The sequence below is a fragment of the Seriola lalandi genome, unplaced genomic scaffold, assembly GCF_002814215.2.
Source record: "Seriola lalandi dorsalis isolate HSWRI2012SDOR001 ecotype SW California unplaced genomic scaffold, Sedor1 jcf7180002054482, whole genome shotgun sequence".
NCBI classification, from domain to species: domain Eukaryota; kingdom Metazoa; phylum Chordata; class Actinopteri; order Carangiformes; family Carangidae; genus Seriola; species Seriola lalandi.
This window is the reverse complement of record NW_019525035.1, coordinates 49,328-72,072: the sequence shown is the minus strand read 5'-3', so window position 1 is coordinate 72,072 and position 22,745 is coordinate 49,328. Positions and strand designations below refer to the sequence as shown.

At 41.1% G+C, this 22,745-nt stretch overlaps 3 protein-coding genes across 4 annotated transcripts; 1 reads left to right on the top strand and 2 right to left on the bottom strand.

The window, feature by feature from the left end:
• Positions 1-734: 734 nt before the first annotated feature.
• hspe1 (heat shock 10 protein 1) lies at positions 735-4,677 on the bottom strand. The gene is made up of 4 exons (XM_023412529.2): positions 4,488-4,677; positions 1,575-1,730; positions 1,022-1,111; positions 735-929 (listed from the first exon to the last, which is right to left on the bottom strand). Exons 1-4 carry the CDS (start codon positions 4,488-4,490, stop codon positions 879-881), a joined length of 300 nt encoding a protein of 99 aa, XP_023268297.1. The 5' UTR covers positions 4,491-4,677; the 3' UTR covers positions 735-878.
• Positions 4,678-5,048: 371 nt separating this feature from the next.
• hspd1 (heat shock 60 protein 1) lies at positions 5,049-12,051 on the top strand. Of its 2 annotated transcripts, none has more exons than XM_087175674.1 (11): positions 5,049-5,205; positions 7,315-7,490; positions 7,607-7,942; positions 8,695-8,790; positions 8,888-8,981; positions 9,087-9,255; positions 9,350-9,449; positions 9,592-9,837; positions 9,935-10,109; positions 10,345-10,523; positions 10,674-12,051. In XM_087175674.1, the coding sequence occupies exons 1-11, from the start codon at positions 5,049-5,051 to the stop codon at positions 10,833-10,835; spliced, it is 1,890 nt and encodes a 629-aa protein (XP_087031800.1). In that variant the 3' UTR covers positions 10,836-12,051. The 2 variants fall into 2 exon arrangements, with proteins under 2 accessions (XP_087031800.1, XP_023268311.1); XM_023412543.2 differs by having other exon boundaries at positions 5,090-5,201.
• Positions 12,052-14,022: 1,971 nt separating this feature from the next.
• Positions 14,023-22,353, bottom strand: coq10b (coenzyme Q10B). The gene is made up of 5 exons (XM_023412531.2): positions 22,201-22,353; positions 18,809-18,970; positions 17,576-17,768; positions 17,268-17,369; positions 14,023-16,449 (listed from the first exon to the last, which is right to left on the bottom strand). Exons 1-5 carry the CDS (start codon positions 22,296-22,298, stop codon positions 16,282-16,284), a joined length of 723 nt encoding a protein of 240 aa, XP_023268299.1. The 5' UTR covers positions 22,299-22,353; the 3' UTR covers positions 14,023-16,281.
• Positions 22,354-22,745: the final 392 nt, after the last annotated feature.

Here is a 22,745-nt window from a genome sequence, read left to right as displayed (position 1 = left end):
ATGTACAGAGAACAAAACCGTTTATATGAAATGTTAATGGTGAGTTTTTATGACATTTTGAAGGGCAGTTGTTACTGTTTGTTCTGTTGTTTGAATAAAGACTCAAAGAGTGTGTCCTGTCTAAATCTACTGTTAGATTGGTAATAACATGGCTGTGTCTCTATTCAGTAATAGTAGATATACATTTTGGTAAACCATTATTAAGTGCTCAGTTAAATACGTTAGTGTGTGTGGTGTTTGGTTTCCCCATTTCTAATGCATAATCAATAATTAATAAAAACTTCCACAACCCATCAAGTCTTCAGTTGCTAAATAAGCAGTTTAGAACTGGGTTTTGGTCCAGATGTCCTGCAGCTCTCCCCAGTGAATTTAACAGATAAAAGGAAAAGGTGTTGCACAGGAGGATTTCACACAACCTGGCAACTAAAAAGTTCTTATTTATGGCTTATACATAATATGTAGTCAGTAAATTATTTATTAACCACTAATAACTCAATTAATTACAGATTATTAACATTATTAATGATGGCTTATCAGAAAAATGGTACTGAGACATTCAGATTGGATCAATGTCAGCTCTAAGATGTAGTTTAAATCCTTTCATAAAATTAGAAAGGTTAAGTGAGATCAAGTGAGTTTAAGCAAGAATTAATCTCCAGATTTAACTTGTTAACAAGTCATGGTCATTTCTCTTTGGTAGTAGTGTGAAATCAAGAGACAAAAACACAACAATCGACAGTTCACCTTTATTATTGTAACAAAATGTGATTAGAATTATTTACAATTGAAATAACATAGAAAAAAAAACAGACACGAATGAGGCAACTTAATTTTTTCTCTCCAGGGACGACAGGGAATTTACATGATACGATGAAGACTCATTCGACGTATTTCCCAAGGATATCTCCGTCACGGAACAGGAAGTAGTCCTGGAGGACAGAATAAGGATCAAGAAATTAAAACAAGGACAGCACAAAAGGAAACAAGTACTGGTTCTGTTGAAAAGCCGACTTCACTGCACCTTGTTGTCCAGTATGACTTTAGTTCCACCGTACTCTGGTAGGAGAACTTTCTCTCCGACCTTCACACTGACTGGTGTCACGTTCCCTTTCTAGAACAAAAAAGGTCAAATATATTATATTATTATAATAATGTGTACATCACTTTGTTGCTGCAGCTGGTAAAAGTGGGATTAATTTTCATTACTTTATATGATGCTATGTAGCTTGTGAAATCCCTGCAGGGATCAATAAGGTCTTATCATAACCTATATTAATATATCATATTTTGTATTATCAATCTGAATCTGCAGAGTAACTCAAGTTATCAAACAAATATTTTGGAGAAAAAATACATTTTCCTCTGAGATGTAGTGGAGTAAAAGTGAAAAATTTTAAAAAGGAAAAACTAAATCCTTATATTAGAAGTGGGAACAAGCTAATTTTCACTTCATAATTATAATTGATTATCAAAATAATTCAACATATCTGACATACTGCACATGGACAGGTGATAAGGTCTAAATTCCTCTTAGCAGCTATGACTGTATCTGTAAGTAGCAGGTTGACAATTACCGGGTTGACAGAGCCAGGTCCTACTGCCACTACGGTGGCCTCCAGCACTTTGCCTTGAGCCTTCTCCGGCAGCATGATGCCTCCCTTCGTTACCGTCTCCGCTGTGAAGCGCTCCACCAGCACACGGTCAAACAAGGGCAGGAATTTTCTGAAGGCCTGTGAGTGACCACAAAGAGAGGAAATGAGCCAATAACATCAAGTTCAAGTAACATTTTACTTATGAAACGCCAGAGAATAAAGACTTGGGATTTGCTGTAATAACACAAGAGGACCACTAGGGGCTGTGTTGAGTTAAACTCTGGCTTTGTGTTACACAAAACCCAAGGACAGTGGAGCCCTGACCCGTCTGGCTTTGCATCATCAGGAGGAACATACTGATAAAAGTGGATCCTGTATGAGCAGAGACTAATGTGACAACAGTCAGTGAGGGAAGCTCAGTACATTTATTATAGTACACTATTTAAGTACAATTTTATAGGTTCTTGTATGTTGGTGTTACGCAACTTTTCACTTACTTCAATAAATATCAGAAGGAAATATTAAATGTTCTACTCCTCTACATTTATTTTACAGTGATAGCTAGAACTTTGGAATTTAAACCGGTTTAAGTTGGGTGGAGGCATGCTGGGTAATACACTGACTCTTTGTACTCAGAGAATAATATCCTGGTAGGTTACTACCTACTTTTAAATTTTTCTGTCAATACTAATGTAATTTTACTTGAATATAGTCTTTTACAGTCCCTACAGTATTTTTACAGTCGCATTGCTCCTTCTACTTATGTAAAGCATTTAAATACTTCTTCCACCACTGACAACCAATAATTAACTACAGTAAAAGAAAGTGCATAAGCTTAGGGTTTAGTTAAAGTGTAATTAAATAGACAAATCTGGTTAAAAATAAAGGAACGATTAATCGAAAACTGTGGCTGCTCTGTTGGGAAAGAGAGTAAAATAAAGAGGAGGGGGAGGAGGAGGATAAAGACAGTAGATATGATTTAAAACAGCAGCTGACAACAGTTCAATAACAGCAGATGTAGCAGTGACCTTGGGTGAAGGTTGTCTGGGGAAGAGGAGGGTGGGGAGGAATCCCAGTTTGTTGACTGGGCAGAGGAGGTGGGGTTACTGCACCTCTCCACAGTGACCTTTTACCCCGAGGAAGGGGGGAGGGACGAGGCCTGCTCACTTCACTGATAACGCACTTTGATGATAACGTTCCATGCATCTTGGGATTTTAGTGAATTGGTTACAAACACTGAAGTTATGAAAACAGCCTTGACTGGTGATGAAACGTCCTCCAGGATTTCACCAGCGCAGATAACGCTCAAGGCTGGTTTGACCAGGTTTCCAGAAGGTTCCCCACTCTCTTTGAGGTGGTTGGAGGAGCACAGGTTGCATAAGATGGTTATGCTAAACCTCACATTTTCTAAGTGTCGCCTCCATGAACTGTGAACATTATAAACGCATCGTCTGTGCTATTCATTTATATCAATGAGAGATGACACCTCTCCTCAACACAGTTCAACAGCAACAAGAACTACAGCCTCTAGTAGGAGTTAAAGTGGGATTTATTGCAGGACAGTTTTGTCTATATTTATATAAGTAATAAACTGGCAGGTTTTTATTCATACTGTGTGTTTCTAGTAGAACTTGGACAAATAACCCACAATGTTACTTTAATCTTCATCAGATTATTCAGGATATTTTGCAAATGTAATCGTGCATTAGCATCTACAGTTCGTCAGCAATTAAAGTAGCAGAACCACAGTGTAGAAATATTGTGTTACAAGTTAAAGTCCTGCATTCAAATTAAGGAAAAGCACAAAGTATCAGCTTTGAAATGTACTAATCATGTAGAATGGGCCATTTCAGAGTCATAAATACTGTATGACTGGTTTATAATTATTGTATCATCAATATGTTTATTATTTTAATGTATAATCTATTCTGATACATACATGCTGTATTAGTATGATTATAGTTTGTGTTAACCTGAATCTGCAAAGTAACTAACAGAGGTGGAAAGTAATGAAGTACATCTACTCAAGAGGGTAGGTTTTTAAGGTAAGTATACTTTACTTGAGAATTTCCATTTTCTGCAGCTTTATACTTTTTACTGACACTACATTTGTTTTAATAGAAGATGAAGTCTATTTCTGCTGTAATGTGAAAAGGGTTTATACTCAGATCTGACCAAGACTATGATTTTCATAATGATAATTGTTTGATCTATAAAATGTCATGGTGATCTATAAAATGTTGATAAAGAGAATATATTCAGTTGTACTCGGATGGGCAGCAACAAGCTGATTTGTTTTTTACATTTTAGCTTTGAAAATGACTCCTGCAGGTTAATTTCCTGTTGGTCGACTAATTGATTAATGGACTTATTGTTTCAGCTCTCCATGGGCAGGTCATGAGGTCAAGTTGAAGTCAGAAATGTCTAAAAACGATTATGTAATTCATATTTTCCATTGACCTCAGGCATGTTTGGTGCAGTATGACAGATTAAACAGACAACTGCACCAAACTGCTCTGTCTGTCCTCAACACCTCTGGAACACTTCATTCATTCACATGTGACCGCTGGAAGAGTTAATTTCTCAGCACATGCTTCCAGGAGATGAAGCGCCACTAAATCACGAGGTTGATGGTTCGATCCCCTGCTCCCCCAGAATCAGCTCGTCTGTTTTCTCCTCTAATGATTCCTACAGTTTGTTATAATATAAACATATCTGTGGTTAGCTAATCATCTGTTTGACCTTGTCGGTGGATGTTAACGGGAGCTAACGCAACATTAGCTGCTAACGATAACCAGAGGCCACAAAATAAATAAATTACCTCTCTTTTCTATTAAGGTTTTGTAGTTACGCTGACATTAAGCACCAGTTACTGTGTCTGGACACATGTCTTACCATTTTCTGGAAGTGTTCTCGGTGTGAGAGTCGGCGTGGAGCTGCAGCCCGGGTCCTTCAGGAGCGTGGATCCAGCACACTGAACCGGATTTGTCCGTCTGTCACTCCACGTGAGGAAAGATCCAGAAACGCGCATGCGCACTGGACGTGGCAGCCGAATCTCTGCCTTACAGAAAATTCTAGTACACCTATACCCCCGAGAGTAAAACACCTATTTATTCAAAAAGAGGTTATTCAGTGAGACCAAAACTTGCACGCCCGATTTAAAACTTCAATTTTTTATCGATTTCGGACTTATTTGTTTGTTGAAAGTTGAGGCAATATTGCACAATGTCAACTTTGACCTCTTTGTCCCCCACCAATGGCACACAAGAAATTTCTGGAAGCGTCCGCCCGGGAACGAGCATAAGACACGTATTCTGCTTTAAAACTCACAAACGGAGTCATTTACAACTAACTCGTGAACACTGCGAACTATAAACTGCGATTTAGTGCCAAATATGACCTTATTTCACTTATAACATCGATAAAAAATGTAGTTATTCTACCTGAAATACCGTTATGCAGAGTGCGGGGCGGGCCGGTAAATACCCCGGATGTGATAGACCATGTGCAGTCCGGTCTCATTCACACCACACGGCCGTCCTCTCCTGCAGGAGTTATATCATCCCGTGTTGCACACCTTGTAGCAGCTACAAGCCTTTTACACCACAAGTAAGTGCCGTCATTTAATAAACTCTTCGTAATTGACATTACAGGCTGTTAACTTTAAGCTAGCGCTGCCTTTATGTAGCAGATTTTGTGCTAACTAGAAGGAAGCACCGATCTCGTCTCGGCTTTAATTCCGCCCAGCAAAGAGATTTTTCCTCTCAACCGCAAGGACACGCATGTTAAAATGTCACTATAGACATTAATTAGGTAGTTAATTATGTCTTCAAGCTTCGCATTTAATCTTTATACGACATTTAATGATATAAAATCAGGAGTGTGGTGTTTGTCAGGCTGACTGAGAGCTGAGGACAGCACTGCAGGAAAAGCACGATTAAAAATATTATAATTAATAACAATGATAGTTTCTCTTCAGTTACATGAGTGTGCAGTGATTATTGATGAGACAGTGTGGTGGTCAATCACCAGGCTGATTAGGTCAGGGATGAGGAGGCACATGCTTTTACAATTTGACCTTGTGACTCGCGACCTGACGCGCACACGTGGGTTCACAAGGAAGTGGTTCTGAGGATGAATTTAATAATCTGTGTAACATCCTAAATAGGATAATTAATTTCTGGAATGAATTCTGAATCTGGATTTTGGTCATTATTCTTACTAGGTAAAAATAAGTCTCATTAGTTCACCTTTTTTTCTAGTTGTCTGTGAAGATTTGGATTATTTATTCTGAGTTGTTGTTTTCATAATAGATCTCTCTTCTTATTATCATCAAGATTAATCAGTTGATCAATGAAACAATAGACAGTGACAAATAAAAAATCAAGAATCCTGAAACTGTAAAATTATCAGTTCATGATCATAAATGACAAAGAAAAGAGTCAAATCTTCACATTTGAGAAACTGGAACCATCAAAATACTTTGAAAAATGAATCAATGATCAAAATGTTATTTTTCTGTGGTTTGACTCATTCATTCATTCATTCATTCATTTATACAGGGAAGGCCATTGAGAGCAAGTTGTCTTTTTCAAGGACACCCTGAATACCCTCAACACAAATATTCAATATAAGAAACAATAATCCACAAATATATAATAAAAAAAACAATTATACAACATAATAGAAAGACAATATAAAGAATTGGAATGGTATTTATGATTGATTAATAGACTAAAGCACCTGTGGTGCCAGATGTCAGGGGAACTTGTTTGTTGAACGGGTACTGTTAAGTTTTGCTTTTTTATGTTTTTTCTTAATTATTTTAATAATTTATTGACAAGGCTGGCATAAACGCTAATCAGATTCTTCCTTATTAAACTATAAATTATAACAGTTTGCCAAGTAGAGAAAATGGTTATTAGTTATTAGACATGATTTGTAGGTTGAAGTAAAAGCTGACAGTTATTCCTGAGGGGCCTGGGACACAGCCACAGCCAGTATATCTTTAATATTCATCTATGGGATTTGTGACTAATCATTTAACCTTTTTTAAGACATTTATCAAGCTAAAATACTGAACATCATGTGGTTACAGCATCTTACATGTAAGAATTTACTGTTGTGTAATGTTTTACTCTGTTTTCTATCACTGTCAGTTGATTATCTTTGGGATTCAGACTCTCTGGATGGAAACTATGATGGACATTTGTCTTTATTTTCTCACATTAATTTACTAATTTAATTGAGTGAATATTTGACAGACTAACAGTAACTAAAAATAATCATTAGCTGCAGCCCTTTGATTTATTGCCAGACAAAAAAATGCATCATGGACTCAACAGCTGCAAATGTAAAGTTTACTGTGACCTTAGTGTGACTATTCTAATCATAATTGCTCCTTTTTATAGGTGTAAGTTCATTCATTCAATCACTGGTGGCATGTTGTGCCATTAGTGGCCACTAGGGGCAGAGTAAACCTGTGTAATACATAACCTGAGCTGCTGTGGGGGTTGAATGGATTTGGAGAATAATTATTCAGGTGTACTTTGCCTTCACCCTGCACCTGTTGAACACATAGCAGCTAAGACTGTTGTGGCATGAACATTCAAGCCTGTACAAAGAATTTTTCAGATTTATTTGGACGTTTCTGCTTCACCTCAGAGGGAGTCTTGGTCTCAGACATGTTTTATAAATTCCTCTCTGTCTTTTCTTCCCGTAGAAATGTTTCGTCTCCCAACAGTCATGAAGCAGGTGAGGCCTGTGTGCCGGGCGCTGGCTCCTCACCTGACACGAGCCTACGCTAAAGACGTGAAGTTTGGAGCCGACGCTCGCGCCCTCATGCTGCAGGGAGTCGACCTGCTGGCGGACGCTGTGGCCGTCACCATGGGCCCAAAGGTAACGTGAGCTCCTGTTATCTGGGATTCAGGGTGTCCGCAGGTCTTACAGTTCTCATTTGGTGTCAAGTGAAGATATAGTTATTTTAATCTCACCTCTTGCTGCCTCCACCTCAGGGTCGTACCGTCATCATTGAGCAGAGCTGGGGCAGCCCTAAAGTCACCAAGGATGGTGTGACCGTGGCCAAGAGCATCGACCTGAAAGACAAGTACAAGAACATCGGCGCCAAACTGGTGCAGGACGTGGCCAACAACACCAACGAGGAGGCCGGCGACGGCACCACCACCGCCACGGTGCTGGCTCGTGCCATCGCCAAGGAGGGTTTCGACACCATCAGCAAAGGCGCCAACCCCGTGGAGATCCGCCGTGGAGTCATGATGGCCGTGGAATATGTCATCAGCGAGCTGAAGAAGCTCTCCAAGCCCGTCACAACCCCCGAGGAGATCGCACAGGTCGGTACACGTCATCAGGAGTAAATGATGACATGACAATGAAATGAATTAAAGCAGCTGTAATTAATATTTTAGAATAGAATTAATTAAATGATAATGTTTACTCGTAGTGATGAACCCACAGGGAATTATCACCTGAACCTGGCTCTGACTCAAGCTGCTGGTGGTCTGCAGTGGACTTCACCAACAGGCTTTCTGTTTATGGATGATCCTTGTCTTCCAGTTGTATTTTCTGTTTTTGGTTTGATAATTGTTGCTTACATTTATAGGCTGTTTTTAATATGAGTTTGTCTTAATTTTGGGTGAGGATTTGTGCGTTTGCACTCCGGTCCAGTAGGGGGCAACGAGACATGCACATTTGCACCTGTTTGAGTTTGAATGGCGGGAGGCAGATGTGTCACCAACTCAGCACCATCAGTCTGACATGAATAAACATGGAACACAATTCTTTACATTTTTGCAAATAAGAAATGCGTTTATGGAGTTTAATGGAGTTTAATGGAGTTTAATGGAGTCAGGTCTCAGATTAAAGGTGAGCAAGTTGATACATGATGATGACACAGAGGGAGGAGCCATATATTTCCCTCAGGAGCTGGTGGAGATCAAAAAATGAATGATAATGTTGGTCGATTCCTGCTGGATGTGGAAATGAGCAACTACTTACGAACAAGTTCTTAATATGAACGTAAGAAGTGATGATATGTCAGTGGCCCAGCTTTAGTAATGTCTAATAACGGCCTTTGGTCTCTCAGGTTGCTACAATCTCAGCCAATGGAGACGTGGAGATCGGTAACATCATCTCCAACGCCATGAAGAAAGTTGGCCGCAAGGGAGTCATCACTGTCAAGGTGAGAGTTGACGTCCACTGACGGTAACAAAGCCTTTAAATGATCTGCTGCTCTTTTTACCTGAGTCGACATAATCAGCACGTGCTCTTCGTCTCAGGACGGGAAGACGCTGCACGACGAGCTGGAGATCATCGAGGGCATGAAGTTTGACCGCGGTTACATCTCCCCGTACTTCATCAACACCGCCAAAGGTAACGGTCTTCATACTGGCTGCTGGTACATCTCCTGCTGTATATGATGATGATGATGATGATGATGATGATGTTATTAAACTGGCCGTCTCCTCCCTCCCTCAGGTCAGAAGTGTGAGTTCCAGGACGCCTACCTGCTGCTGAGTGAGAAGAAGATCTCCAGTGTCCAGAGCATCGTTCCAGCCCTGGAGATCGCCAACCAGCACCGCAAGCCGCTGGTCATCGTGGCGGAGGACGTGGACGGAGAGGCCCTGAGCACCTTGGTTCTCAACAGGTAACAAGAGTCAGCCAGCGGACAGATCATATGACACTGACGTGTGTTTGAATAAGAATTAACGGCTGTGAATATTCAACTTCTTCATCATCAGGCTGAAGGTGGGGCTTCAGGTGGTCGCTGTCAAGGCCCCGGGCTTCGGAGACAACAGGAAGAACCAGCTGAAGGATATGGCCATCGCCACCGGGGGCACCGTAAGTCAACTTCTCAATTCAGAGTCTGAAAGCTTTGAATTCAAGTCCCTTAAAAAAGAAGGTGTTAAAAACATCCTGATTTTAAATTAAACACAAAAACATGCAGGTGTGTTTTAATTCATTCCTCTTTTCCTCTCTCCAGGTGTTTGGAGACGAGGCTCTGGGCGTGGCCCTGGAAGACATCCAGGCTCACGACTTCGGTAAGGTCGGCGAGGTGCAGATCACCAAAGACGACACCCTGCTGCTGAGGGGAGGCGGCAGCCCAGCCGAGGTGGAGAAACGCGCAGCGGAGATCGTGGAGCAGCTGGAGAACACCACCAGCGACTACGAGAAGGAGAAGCTCAACGAGAGGCTCGCCAAGCTGTCGGACGGCGTGGCCGTGCTCAAGGTGCGTCTCAGACAAAAAAATGCAGACGGTACAAAATAATGATCGCCGTGGTTTTTCCTCTGGAGAATAACGCTGCGATGCCCGTGGTACGTTTCAGATCGGAGGAACGAGTGACGTGGAGGTGAACGAGAAGAAGGACCGTGTGACGGACGCTCTGAACGCCACCCGGGCAGCTGTGGAGGAGGGGATCGTTCCAGGTGGAGGCTGCGCTCTGCTGCGCTGCATCCCATCGCTCGACAGCCTCAAAACCGCCAACGCCGACCAGAAGATCGGTCAGTCAACACACACACACCCATGAACTAAAACTGTAGTAATGGTAATAATTTCAGCATTTATGAGCAGCATTCAAACATGTAATAAATAACTAATAACCTTCTATAACGCAGCAGGTACAAAGACAATTTAAATACTTAGCAATACACTGTTTTACTATAGTGTCTGAATCAGCGGGTTGGAGGTCAAACTCATCGATTTAAAGTTTTTCATGACTGATTTCCTTCCGATCAGGTGTGGACATCATCAGGCGAGCGCTGCGTATCCCCTCAATGACCATCGCTAAGAACGCCGGTGTGGAGGGCTCACTGGTGGTGGAGAAGATCCTGCAGGAGTCAGCTGATATCGGCTACGACGCCATGCAGGGGGAGTACGTCAACATGGTGGAGAAGGGCATCATTGACCCCACCAAGGTACAGTGCAGCCAATCAGACTGTGTGTTTTTAACTTTCAGTTCAATTTATTTCAAATATTTCTACATAGAAATAAAAGACATCGATATTGGCTGATTATTACACCTCCCCTCTCTACATGAAGTAACCTTGTGTCACCCGTCCGTACAGGTGGTGAGGACGGCGCTGCTGGACGCCGCAGGAGTCGCCTCCCTGCTCTCCACCGCCGAGGCCGTCGTCACGGAGATCCCCAAGGAGGAGAAGGAGATGCCGGGAGGAGGCATGGGCGGCATGGGAGGCATGGGCGGCATGGGAGGAGGCATGGGTTTCTAAGCCGGTCCTCCTGACTTGTTGCTGTACAGACTAAAAGGCAGAGCGGTGCTGGGGGTGGCTGTGGAGCACACGCAGAAGAAGAAAAAACAAAACAAAACAAAACCCTCCAAGAATCTGCAACCACCTCCAGCGAGCTCTGCCCACACTGACTGGCCATGAGTATGTTGGAGATGCCCACGCTGTTTAATTCTGTCTCCTGCCTCCGGAGGACCCGGTCCAGAGCAGGAGACCCCATCGAGCCCAGTTACTTACTACACCAGAACCCTCCGACGGCTCTGCTCATCGAACCAATCCACATGTTCAAACTCATAGTTCTTCATGTAAAACGCTCGTACAGGTGATGCCACTGTGATCTCTGTAAGAGGTAGGAAAGTGATTCAAGTCGTCTAAGAAGAAACTTCAGAAACTAACATAGTCATACGTATTGATGCTCTGTATTACTGCAAAAGAGAGCAGGGCAGGTACCAGAGAAGAAGCCTAGCCAGGAATGTGTCTGTCCTTTATTTTTGTCCTTGTAGTATTTTGTTAATTCGTTTTGTTTTTTTTATATATATATATCTGTTATGGTTTTTTTCCCCCCCAGCTGATAACGACGTGGGTTAAAATCTGTCATTTGATTTTAATTAAACCAGTTTTCTTTCAGAGCCTGAGCATTGTCTGTGTCTCTGAAGTGACGTTACATTTTGTTTGTCTGGTGATGATGGAGGAAAGATCACCTGTTCCCTCGTACCTGAAAGAGTGCCTACGAGTCAAAACACCAGAGTCTGAGTATCACCAGGGGCCTGTTGAAAACAACGTAAAAAAAAAAAAGAAAAGTTAAATGTTTACCGAGATGTCTGGCCTTTTTCTTTTTAAGCCTTTGTGAGTTGTTTTCACGAATGCAGCGTTTTTCTAAACATCAGTTTTGACGTCGCAGAAGATTAATTTCACAACAAACGGCTGATTGTATGAGAGCGCGGAGGAGTTCAGACAAAATGTGAAAACCTGTGGCGTCCAGGTGCTGCCTCTGTTTTGACTACGAGTCACAGAAAACTACCGACCATTTATCACTTACATAAAAAATCTGAGAGCGTGGTGTTAGTTTTACACATAATTACATTATTCCTTTGCAAAATGGCAAATAGCTGTGATCATTCGACTTCTGTTTTGTACAATGTAAACGATTATTGGTGATTCTTTTCTTTTTTTTTTTATTTAATAAATTTAATTGTTCTGATGTTTTGTTGTTTACTCAGTTTCTTATTGGCTGGACAGCAACAGCAGGGCCAGAACTATAATGGGGAATATCACTGACTGACTGAGTGATCATATTTCCACCTTTGCCAGGTGGGCTGCAGGGAAGAGGAGGAGCGCTTCCAATACACTGAGCCTCGCCTCCATTACAGCACATAAACTACTTTAATTACGTGTATCATTATTACTAAAGGAAGTAGAGGAATAACTAATCATAAGACACAATGAGCAGGAGAGAGAGAAGCCATCGCTAGATTGAGATGAGATTTAAATGATGAACACAAACAAAAATGAAGGAAAGTTTCCGCACACTTTAAAGTTTGAATGGAGTTTCTAGCTGAAAGTAATAATGAGTAGAGGGGGTTGAAAAATATGTGAAATGATGTGGAAAATTAGAAATTTAAACCATTCCATCCATTCATCTTAATGGGAAGAAATGTCTGAGAAAACATTGAATATTTTGGAAAGTATTAAATAAATCAAAAACCAGAATACATCCGATAATGTCCTAATTGAGCTGAACATTTTAAATTAAACTGAATCAAATATTACTCATTTCACACTAATAGAAAGCCGTTCTATTAGTGTTCTCGTGATCAATGATGCCTTTCTCTGGCTCTCTGGAAATGATCACAGCTACAATGTTTGGCTTCACATTGATAAAGCAGGTCAAAGGTCAGAGGGGAAGCCTTAAACTGTGCCCTTTGCCAGCAGTGACATTTCCAAACCTTATGACTGTTCAAATGCAGTTTGCAGGTCTATTCTCACCGCTCACATGGCGAATCTATTTCTGTCCAGCCAAAGGAGCCAGGATCCATTTTTACTACAGCAGTGCTGAGAAACTCCCAAAAAATACTAAGAAAAAACATCAGTCAAGTTTTTTTTTTTAGAAAAAATAGTTTATAAATCATGCGGTCGGTACATCTCTCGGAAGCCATTTCACATTCAACACATCATTTACAAATAAAGTCCTTTCCCCCCCGTCCCATGAAACACAGACACAAACCTTTCAAAGCAATGAATACAGTTCTTTCTTATGTGATCTCAAAACCAATATTTACACTTAAACTAAGTAATAAATACGATGAAATGAGAATAATGTTTAAAAATGGAGATAAATATGCTGCCAGTAGGCCAGGAGGCAGATAACCTCACTGAAACAGCATCCTGACTGACGGGACAGGTCAAGGTGTATGACCGGTATTTATTAAACTGCTACTCCAGCTCACAAACATAAGAATAAAAACTATTTCTTAACTTCTTTTGCTCTGAAATGTCAGAGAGCTGCAGAGGTCAGAGTAGATACTGGACGACTGCAGAACAGAAACACAGTCGCTGCTTTCTGTTTGATATCAACAGTTATAATAAAAATACGTTAGCTGAAGCAGCAAAATTAAGAATAGTTTTACTATATTATTTGCATTTGAAGATTTGCATTTATCAGGGCAAACAAACGAGTAAATCTGGCATTGATTTAATCTAAACATCATCGTCTGCAAATTCTCTAAACAAACGTTTTGTAGCCAATTTCCTATTATTCCATCTCTCATTGTGTATTTATACATTATAAATATATCAGATTGTTGTTAAATTCCCATAAACCTTTAAAAAAATATATAATTATAAATGTTCTTGCAGAAAAATCTAGCACTGACTAAACTGTAATTCATACATGTTTGATAAAAACAGGCCCTTGCCTGTGTCTAGCCGGCCAGTCTGGGCCCTTATAATGACAGTGGGGTTACATGCTTGCTTAGCTGCATTTAAAATTAACTTATACTGCTGTTATTGCACACATGAGAGAAAAAAAACACCCTTAGCTTTGTATAATATAGTAACTCTTATGTCCAGCATCGCTCTCTTAATACTGACGAGAGCATAGTGTATGTAACATTAGAAGAAAAAGAAAAAGAAAACAGACACTGCCCCCTACTGAGAAAAAACAAAAACAAAATAAAAGTTGAGCACCCTTTGAAAGGTGTGTGTATTCCTGATAGTGTACAGTACATTTAGTACATGTCTGCAGTCGTCTCCACACATCGTCCTCCTGCACATCCTCTTAATACAAAATGACACAGTCTAACCTGCCTGCCCTTTACTCTTATAATACATTCTTATAATAAACTTGACTGGTGGAGTTTAGTAGTATGTGTACAGACTAGGCTTGGGCGGTATTTATTTTTTCATACCATGATGCGGTATATGATGGGATTTAAAAATAACAATCTATTTATTCATTTATTTTGAAAGGAGAAATCCTGCAGTGCGGCCTAATACCAATTATATGAACAGGTAAATGTTCATATGGGCAAAAATAGATCATGTTGAGTTAAAGGTAGTCTGGAATAAAAGGATGAATACAAAAATAAACCAGCCATAAAGTGATGGATCATCTTTAAATCTAGTGGATCTAATCATCCAGGAAGACAACATATGTCCTGCAGGGTGACTGTTCAGCTCAGTGTATCATACGTTTTCTACCATTAATACCATGAAACCGCCCGAGCCTAGTTTAGACCTAGTTGTTGTTTTGTTGCGTTGTGCCCTTCACGTTCAGTACATCACAGACAAGCATCGAGGTTGTAACACTATTTGGACCCTGGTCTTACAGCGATTGGTGCTGCATGTCATCACATCACCACAGCAAGACTTGCTGGCGTCACTTTGACCTCGGCCTTCCTGTGGGACGAGCACTAACGTGATCCATAGGTAATAACGACCCAATCACAGGAAACTGATCGAGACTTGTTGCAATCTGAAGACATCATCGTGCCCTCTGGGAAATTGTGAATTGCAAGATTTTTTAACATTTCATAGTCTAAATGGATGAACGCTGTTAGGTGTTTGTTGCAGCTCTTCCCTGCACGACTTTCTCAGGAGCAGAGTCTCAGGAAGTACTTTTCCTTCTCTCACCTGAGTCAAGCTCTCGCTGGATCCTGTATTAATCCTTTTCCACTGAGCTCCTGACTCACATCAGATGTGGGTTAGCTGTCAGAGGACATGTGCTGTTAGTGCCAAGTAACGGATCCTTGAGATTACAGATGCACCTGCACGTGTAATGGGGTTGACCTGGGACAACCGCTGAACTGTCTGACACGGAAAGGTGATCGTCTCCACTGACCAGCTGCTGTAGCTTCATTGTCAGAACTGTTTTCTAATCCTGAATCTGCATAGAGACAAACATTAGCTGCATGCAGCCAGGTGCAGGAGTATTTTAGAAGAACATTTAAAATCATCCAAACTGATAAAATGATAATATTTAGTCTTTATCACGACTTTGCAACATCCAGTAGCTTCACCTCAGACTTTGCACAGACCTGCTCCCTTCTCTCCATAACTTCATAAAGGCTCATCTGCATTATTTAGCTTGTATCCCAACTACAGCTGGGACTGTTAGTCATTTAATCGATTAATCTGCAACTAATTTAATTTTCGATTAAACGCCAGAGTCATTTATTAAGCTTATATGCTAAAAAATTAGCTTATTCCTGAATTTTATGGGGTTTTGGACGTTTGAAGACGTCACTTTCTGATCTGTGATAGTGATTTTAAGCCATTTTCTGTTATTTTAAACCAAATAACTGATAAATGAATCGAAATAAAAATCAATCGATAATGAAAAAGTTGCATCTGTAACACTACAGAAGTGGTATCACTGTGATGAACCACAATATACAGTGATAACAACTGTCCAGTCCCCTATGGTCGACCATATTATTCTCCCTAAACACTGATAGGAACACGTGTTTTATTTTGGAAGACATGCTGGTGCAGTGTCTTCCTGCAGCAGCTTTTCAAATTAAAGTTTATTGCAGTTGCACTACCAGTGTAGTTAACTGCTGAGTGTAGCTAATGTTTACAGATGTGATGACATATGTGCTTGACCAATCATGACCGACAGCACTGCTACGCCGTGCTTTCACCCCACATTCACAGCCTGTGAACTCAGTGTCACAGCCAGGCACGTGTTACATTCAGATAATGGAAATGATGTAAAAATGTAAATGTTTAGCAGAAAGGTGGATCCACATCGGTTTTAAAAAATGAAACAGGAGATTGTTGGGAATGAACTTGGTCACCGCTGTAAAAAAGGCACTGTAGTTTTCAGTTAGAACACAGCTAGTCTCTACTTAATGTCTACACTCCTCTCTGGCATTGGCATCAGGGCGTTGTGTTTGTCTGTGTATCTGTGTTTGTGCAGCAGGAAGCGGCGCTACGTGTGGTGGACCTCGTGGAACATGAGCTCGCGGGGGATGGCCGTCTCCGCGCCGTAGACCTTGGAGGCGCGACGCTCGAACGCCGAGACCATCTGCTTCACCACCTCGTCGAAGAAGACGTGAGCGAGCTGGGAGTGGAGCAGGGAGCGAAACTCGAAGGAGATCTGAGGAGGAGGGGGATGGAGGGGATCAAATTAGCAGCTGAATTTCAATACTGTATCCACGTCAGAGGTCTGAGTGTTCAAGTTTGAAACTGATCCAACGACAAATACAACACATGCAACTGCAGACGTGCTGAGCTCAGACACGTGGACGGACCAACACATGAGAGGACGCACACAGAGCAAAGGTTAAACCGCAACCTCTCCCTCTTCTTCCTGGGGCTGGGATTCTTGATACAGGATTGATTCTTGATTTAAAATCATTCTCGATCCAATAATATTTTAGTTCTTCCTCCTTTGTTGCACTTTGTTCCAAACCGCTGCAAATGAAACATAACAGTTCGGCTAACTGCTCTCAAGGAGGGTCACTGTCTGACGAACAGAAAAAGCAGAGAAAGGTTTTTATGTTCTTTTTAATAGTTATTTATGTATTTAACTTGTATGAAAACAATGAAATGAAAGTGTAATTTACTGCATAACGTCGGTTCTTAAATGTTTTTTTTGTAGAAACAGAAGTTGGTGTTTGAGTTCTGGAGTAAAAAAGGAGGGAAAGTAAAAAAGGAAAAAGTGTTCCACTGTGTTTTTGTTGATGTTAAATTTCCAGCAGTGGAGAACGGCCTCTCTGCTGCAGCAGTGGAAACAGAAACAGCCACTGATGTCAGAAAGTGCTGTACAGGCGCACGGCTTTTGACATGAAACAGATTATGGACCGAGTTATTTTCTTCGCCCACCAATTTTTTTCACCCACCAGCTTTTTTCTTTCATCTTTCTTTTAGCAGGTTTGATGCTACAGTTACATTTGGCGAACTGCTTCTACTTACAGCAAAATCCACAGTGCAGGTACGAGGGTAACCCGGGAGGCCTGGGCTGAAGCGCCAAACCGTCTCCAAGTGGTTGAACAGTTTCCCATCCGAACAGGACGCCTGACGAGCAACAAACACACAGGGATTTCAACTGGTTTGCTGACAAGAACGAGACAATGACAGACTTCACAAGTTTATTTAGTTTGGTGAATCTGAACGAACAGACTTCAAAAAAGTGAGAGAAGTTTAGTAAGAGAACACACAACTGTTCTTGCGTGAGCCCCGCTGCACATTCAGCCAACATGGGCTGGGACACAGCGCCTTACCTTGACCAGGTGGGGGCGAACTGTGGTGATAAGAGAGGTGTAGTTCTCCACCACAGGAGAAAATCCCACGGTTAGTTTGGCCTTGCTGAAACCAGATCGCTTGAACACCACATCAGATTTCTTGCACCAGGGAACAAAGTGGCGGTAGTTTTCCACGCCGGCCACCACGTCATATATCTCCTGCATGGAATACCTGAGGAGTCACGGATGGAGGGGAAAGAGCCATAAGCTCCCAGTGTACAAATACAACCATGCAGAGCTGCACGTCAGGAAGCAGATGAAGGTCAGTAATGGTGACATAACACAACACAAGGCCGGCACAGTACAGGACTCAGTAAAGTCTGAACTATGTCAGTGAGGAGCAGAGAGAGGAAGATAGGGAGGGACGAGAGAGAGAGAGAGAGAGAGGCAACAACAAAAAAAGACGTAAAATACATAAATATATAAAATACAGACAATGTGTTCTGAATGAGAGGCAGTTATATAACTGTATCACTCCAGCTGAGGAAAAATAGCTGCTGCCACTTGCGTCTATTTATACAACCAGATTTAGTGATTATGACCTCCCTGAGGAACACAGGAGGACATTTAGTGCGTCACACACACAGGCACATGCAGAGCCTCAGATAGGGCACCAGCATCCAAAACATTCATTCATATGTGAAGCTATGATTTGTAAAAGGCTGATTGGGAACACTGTTTCCAGAATTTCTAATTAGATTTCTATTACATATTGCATGTTGCTTCCTGTGAAGTGCATTGGGACTTCTGTGATTATGCCCCATCAATAAAGTGTTATTATTAAAAGTTCAATAGTCAGGTGCCCGTATGTACAGTGAAACAGGTTTTGCTTACTATAATCATTCCTCCTGTTTATAATGGTCATTGAGAGATCCCACGCTAATGTAAGTGATGGGGAACAAAATCCGCTGTGAAAATTGTTTTTAGACAGACTTGATCCTTTAATTCAACAAGGAAGTTCAATAAGAAGTTAAATTAAAAAAAACGTGTGCTTGCAATACTAGTAGGAAGTCCTTGTAAATATGCAAATGTATGAAGCAAGGCAACCAAAATCTAATCAGATCATCTTCTTTATATGGAGTAAGTATAAAAATTCTCCTATGCATCATTCTTGCGTTATAAAGTTCACAAGAATGTGAGACACAGTCAGTGAAGATGATATAATAGAACAAATCTAAGCTCTGTAGGTGAAAGCCGACTTGATGGACTCACCCAATGATGCGTCTCTCTGAGTACTCCTTCCTCTTGGAGAGGGACTCAGCCAGGTTGAAGAAGCTGCGGGCAGGCAACATGGTGCCGGTGCCAAGCCCTGGCGTGGCTGAACCCAGCAGGGGAGGCAGTCGCGTCATCAGGATCCCACATGATGACAGATATCTGATCACAAAACAAACAATAATGAGGCCGACAGTGTCACAGAATTAATGCAGTAAACTCTCATGAACCACAAAACAGAGCAGGGTAGTTTATACTGCACATACTGTCTTATGTAGAAAAATGTATGAATGGAGTTCACCACCTCGAACGGAGCAACATTAGAGCAAAATATCTGGTTCTTCAGTTGCTAAATGCTCCAGCATGTCCACCAGCTGCTCTCTAGCTGTGTCTGTCTGCTGGTTGCTGCTGAGCAGGAAGTGGACAGTGGCTCTTTACAGCTGTTTCTCTGAGAACAGCTGCCTGCTGCTGCTGCTGCTGCTGCTGAAAGTGACACTATTAGAGCAGTGAAAGTGAACTGCTGCTGCTTTAACCTTCTTTATTACAAACCAAATGGGGACAGGAAGTCTTTCTCATGTTCTCCACCTTTACAAAGCCATGTGCTAATTAACCTATAATACCTGTCAAATCAAGATCAATGTAACAAGCTGCAAAATAAGCCTTTATTCCTGGAGAACAGGACACACTGCATGGAATCCTTCCTGCAGCAACTGCCAAGCATTTGTCATTGAAATAAAACAGGTAACAGATGCCAGTAAACCAGAATGGAACAAGGTCAAGGACACCAACATTACTACTAGCGATGTAGAACTAAAACCCTGCACAGTTTAACCACCTGGGCTTGCGCAACCCTGTTTTTTGACTTCTCGCCTGTCAACATTTCAATACAGTACTGTATCTGTTTATCTGCATCTGTTTGGCCTGGGGGGAGACATGCTGAATTACTGTTGATTAATGATTAGACTTGGCTGCACAATACAGGGAGAATTTTCCAGCAGCAGTTTTCTTCTCACTGTTTATTGACTGATGTCCAACTATAACTTTTAACACTCTTTTACTCCCTCTCTGACAAACCGAGCTCTGGCTGGAAAAATACAATTAATATTCAAATCCACAACTGCTGTGGGTTCTAGTAATACAACTAGTAACTTGAACAAGTCACCTTGGGCTCTAGGAACTTACCGTTGTCACTGTTTTCTTCAGTCTTTATCAACTACACCATTAATCAAAATCATCCAAATAATCATTCAAACAATCATTTTGTCCATATAATGTCAGATAATAAAGAAAAATGGCCGTTAAAACTTCCCACAGCCCAATGTAATGTATTCAAATAGCTTGTTGTATTTGATCCGCAGTCCAAAACCTGAATATATTCAATTTATTTTCAGATATTGGAAAGAAAAGCAGCAAATCCTCACTTCTGAGAAGATGCAACCAGCAAATGTTTGGCATTATTGCTTAAAATAATTATTAAAACGATGAATCAATTATCAACATAGATGCTGGTCTATTTCCTGTTGATCACTCATTGTAATTTTCATAATTGGTTGCAGTTATATTTCCCTTTACTGGTCAGGATCCAGTGGGATCATGGCAAAAGCCGTGAGTCAGATCCTCTCTGACACCATGAATGGAAGGCTTATTAATCCTGAACAGGTAAAGACTGTCTTGTAACCTTCACAGAAGTTTGTGAAAATATTAATCAAGTCACTGTGCTTGGGACAAAAGCAGCCTACAGGGTCACTGTGGCTGACTGATTTGTCCTCTTGTGCCTGGCAGTCATCCAGGGCTCCTGCGGCACCCAGTCCCTCAATGTCCCTGGCACCGGATGGTTTGGAAGCACAACACAGCGCTCAAGGCGTATGTTTAGATTTAACTACCCATTATGTCACCGCTTAATGTGATGTGACAATATCAATGTCATCAAACCACCAAACCCATCAAACCTATTCTGCGCTTCTCATGATGCGCTGCTTCAAATTCCTGGTCCATTGCTGGCCTGCAGGTCACTTCAAAGAGAGCCCCATTCACTAAAACCTGAAAAGTGATACAGCTGAGCTGACACTTGGCACTGACCTCAATCTGACAAGTCCATGCAAGTGTATAGAGTTATGGTTGGGAAGAAGGACAGTGTGCACATTTGATCCCAGAAGGTTGCAGATGCAGGTCAAAACCAACATATGTTGCACAAAGAGAGGTAGTTTACAAACCGAATATTGCACGCTCTCACAAGTTTAATGAAGCCAAATCAAACTTTAATGTGCTCTGATGTCCAGAGATGTTGCAAAACACCACATAGATGCAACAGCTGTTAACAGATTTTAAAAACTCCTGACATGTAGTTATAGCTATAACTTCTCGCTCCCGGACTGATTAAGATAGTTAGGCTGCAGGAGTAGTATGTAACTTAGTGAATTTAGGCCAAATATGGGCAAGTATATTCATTTTCTGCTACTTTATACTGTTATTTCACTACATGTCAGAGAGAAATATTGTATTTTTTACTCCACTACATTTATCTGACAGCTATAGTTTGAAAATCAAAAGTTAACATATAAAATATACATATAGGTTTATAAAATATCATGCATTTTAACAGATTACACAACCTAACAGTAGTGGTTTTGTCTTGATAATGCATGTGTACTTTTAGTTGAGAGCAACTTTGAATGGGTTTGGAGTACTGTTATAGTCTGGTAATGCTATGTTTACTTACAGTACATACCGTAAATGATCTGTTTGAATGCTTGACTACTTCCATTAATGTTAAGCTGTTGTTATATAGTGATTTGCACCTGGACTAAGTTAATCAGATGTAAAGCATGAACTAACAACAGGTACAGCCAGTGATTATGATGCTGGAGGAATTAGGTCATAGCTTAGTTGCATTCCACCATTTATTTACACTATTTATCAACAATTATAACTAGATAGATAAATAGATAGACAGATACTTTATTTAGCCCCTTGGGAAATTCATGTGTCCAGTAGCTCATTGGTAATAATAATAATAATAACAGATGATAATATAATAATATAATAATAATATGAAGGCAGATTTTAGTTTATCATTCGTTTCTGTTTAAGCAGATGTTGGTAAACTGTTTATAACTGCTAAATATGGGGGACTCGAAGTATTACAGCGTTAGTTAATTGACTTAGGTGTGAAGGTGTTACTATAGTTCCACTAGAGACGTTGTTTGCATGTTTCTTATCCAGAGTTAAATACGTATTTCTTTTGCTCGCTACGTCTTAAGCTCTAACTTTGTGTAAACTGACTGAAAAGCTAAAATGTTGTACGTTACAACGGCTGTTTGTTATTGCCCGATGTCTGTCTTCCTCGACACTTCCCAGGTTTAGTCGAGTAAAAAAGATAAAATGTACTTTACCTGACGTTGTACCTAGTCTGTATTTCCCGGCTGGCTGTAGAAGGTAACTGTTTCAAGCAATCAGCGACTTTTCTCAAGCTCCTGCCACCTCTCGCCATCTTCCCTTCTTTGCCAGATCCCTTCGCTCAGTTAACAAGCATCAGTGCCCGCAGATTTGACCCGCTCCCTCCCCCCCCACCACCCCCACTACGTCACGCCCTCCTCCGTATCTCGGCTTGCCATTGGACCGTGCGTACCCTCCGAGCGTTCGCCATTGGCCAGTCTCGCCGTTCGTCAGAGGGCATTACTGACGTTTGCGTTTGGCGCGTGCACGAGCGCGCGCGTATAGGAATGTCACGAGATGTTGGCTTAAGTTGCACTGAGTAACCTTTACACACACAGATCCAGTGCACTTTGAGGTTATCCACACACACACACATACTCACGCTCACTGGGTGGTCATTGATTTATAATGTGGCAAAGATTTCCACCAACTGTTTCAGATGTTATTTTGTCTTATTGTATTGTTGAATGCAAAAGTTTTGGCTGAAAGTGAAAAGAAGTAA

Excerpts from the sequence above, each read along its gene's own strand:
- coq10b (XM_023412531.2), bottom strand. The coding sequence starts at position 22,298 with ATGGCGAGAGGTGGCAGGAGCTTGAGAAAAGTCGCTGATTGCTTGAAA. Across the intron at positions 18,971-22,200 it reads CAGACTAGGTACAACGTCAG|ATATCTGTCATCATGTGGGA; the intron begins GTAAAGTACATT and ends TTTTGTGATCAG. Across the intron at positions 16,450-17,267 it reads CCTGCACTGTGGATTTTGCT|ATCTCCTTCGAGTTTCGCTC; the intron begins GTAAGTAGAAGC and ends CCTCCTCCTCAG.
- hspe1 (XM_023412529.2), bottom strand. Across the intron at positions 1,112-1,574 it reads GACCTGGCTCTGTCAACCCG|AAAGGGAACGTGACACCAGT; the intron begins GTAATTGTCAAC and ends TTTTTGTTCTAG. Across the intron at positions 930-1,021 it reads AAGTCATACTGGACAACAAG|GACTACTTCCTGTTCCGTGA; the intron begins GTGCAGTGAAGT and ends TCTGTCCTCCAG.
- hspd1 (XM_087175674.1), top strand. The coding sequence starts at position 5,049 with ATGCAGAGTGCGGGGCGGGCCGGTAAATACCCCGGATGTGATAGACCA. Across the intron at positions 5,206-7,314 it reads GCCTTTTACACCACAAGTAA|AAATGTTTCGTCTCCCAACA; the intron begins GTGCCGTCATTT and ends TTCTTCCCGTAG. Across the intron at positions 9,450-9,591 it reads CCATCGCCACCGGGGGCACC|GTGTTTGGAGACGAGGCTCT; the intron begins GTAAGTCAACTT and ends TCCTCTCTCCAG.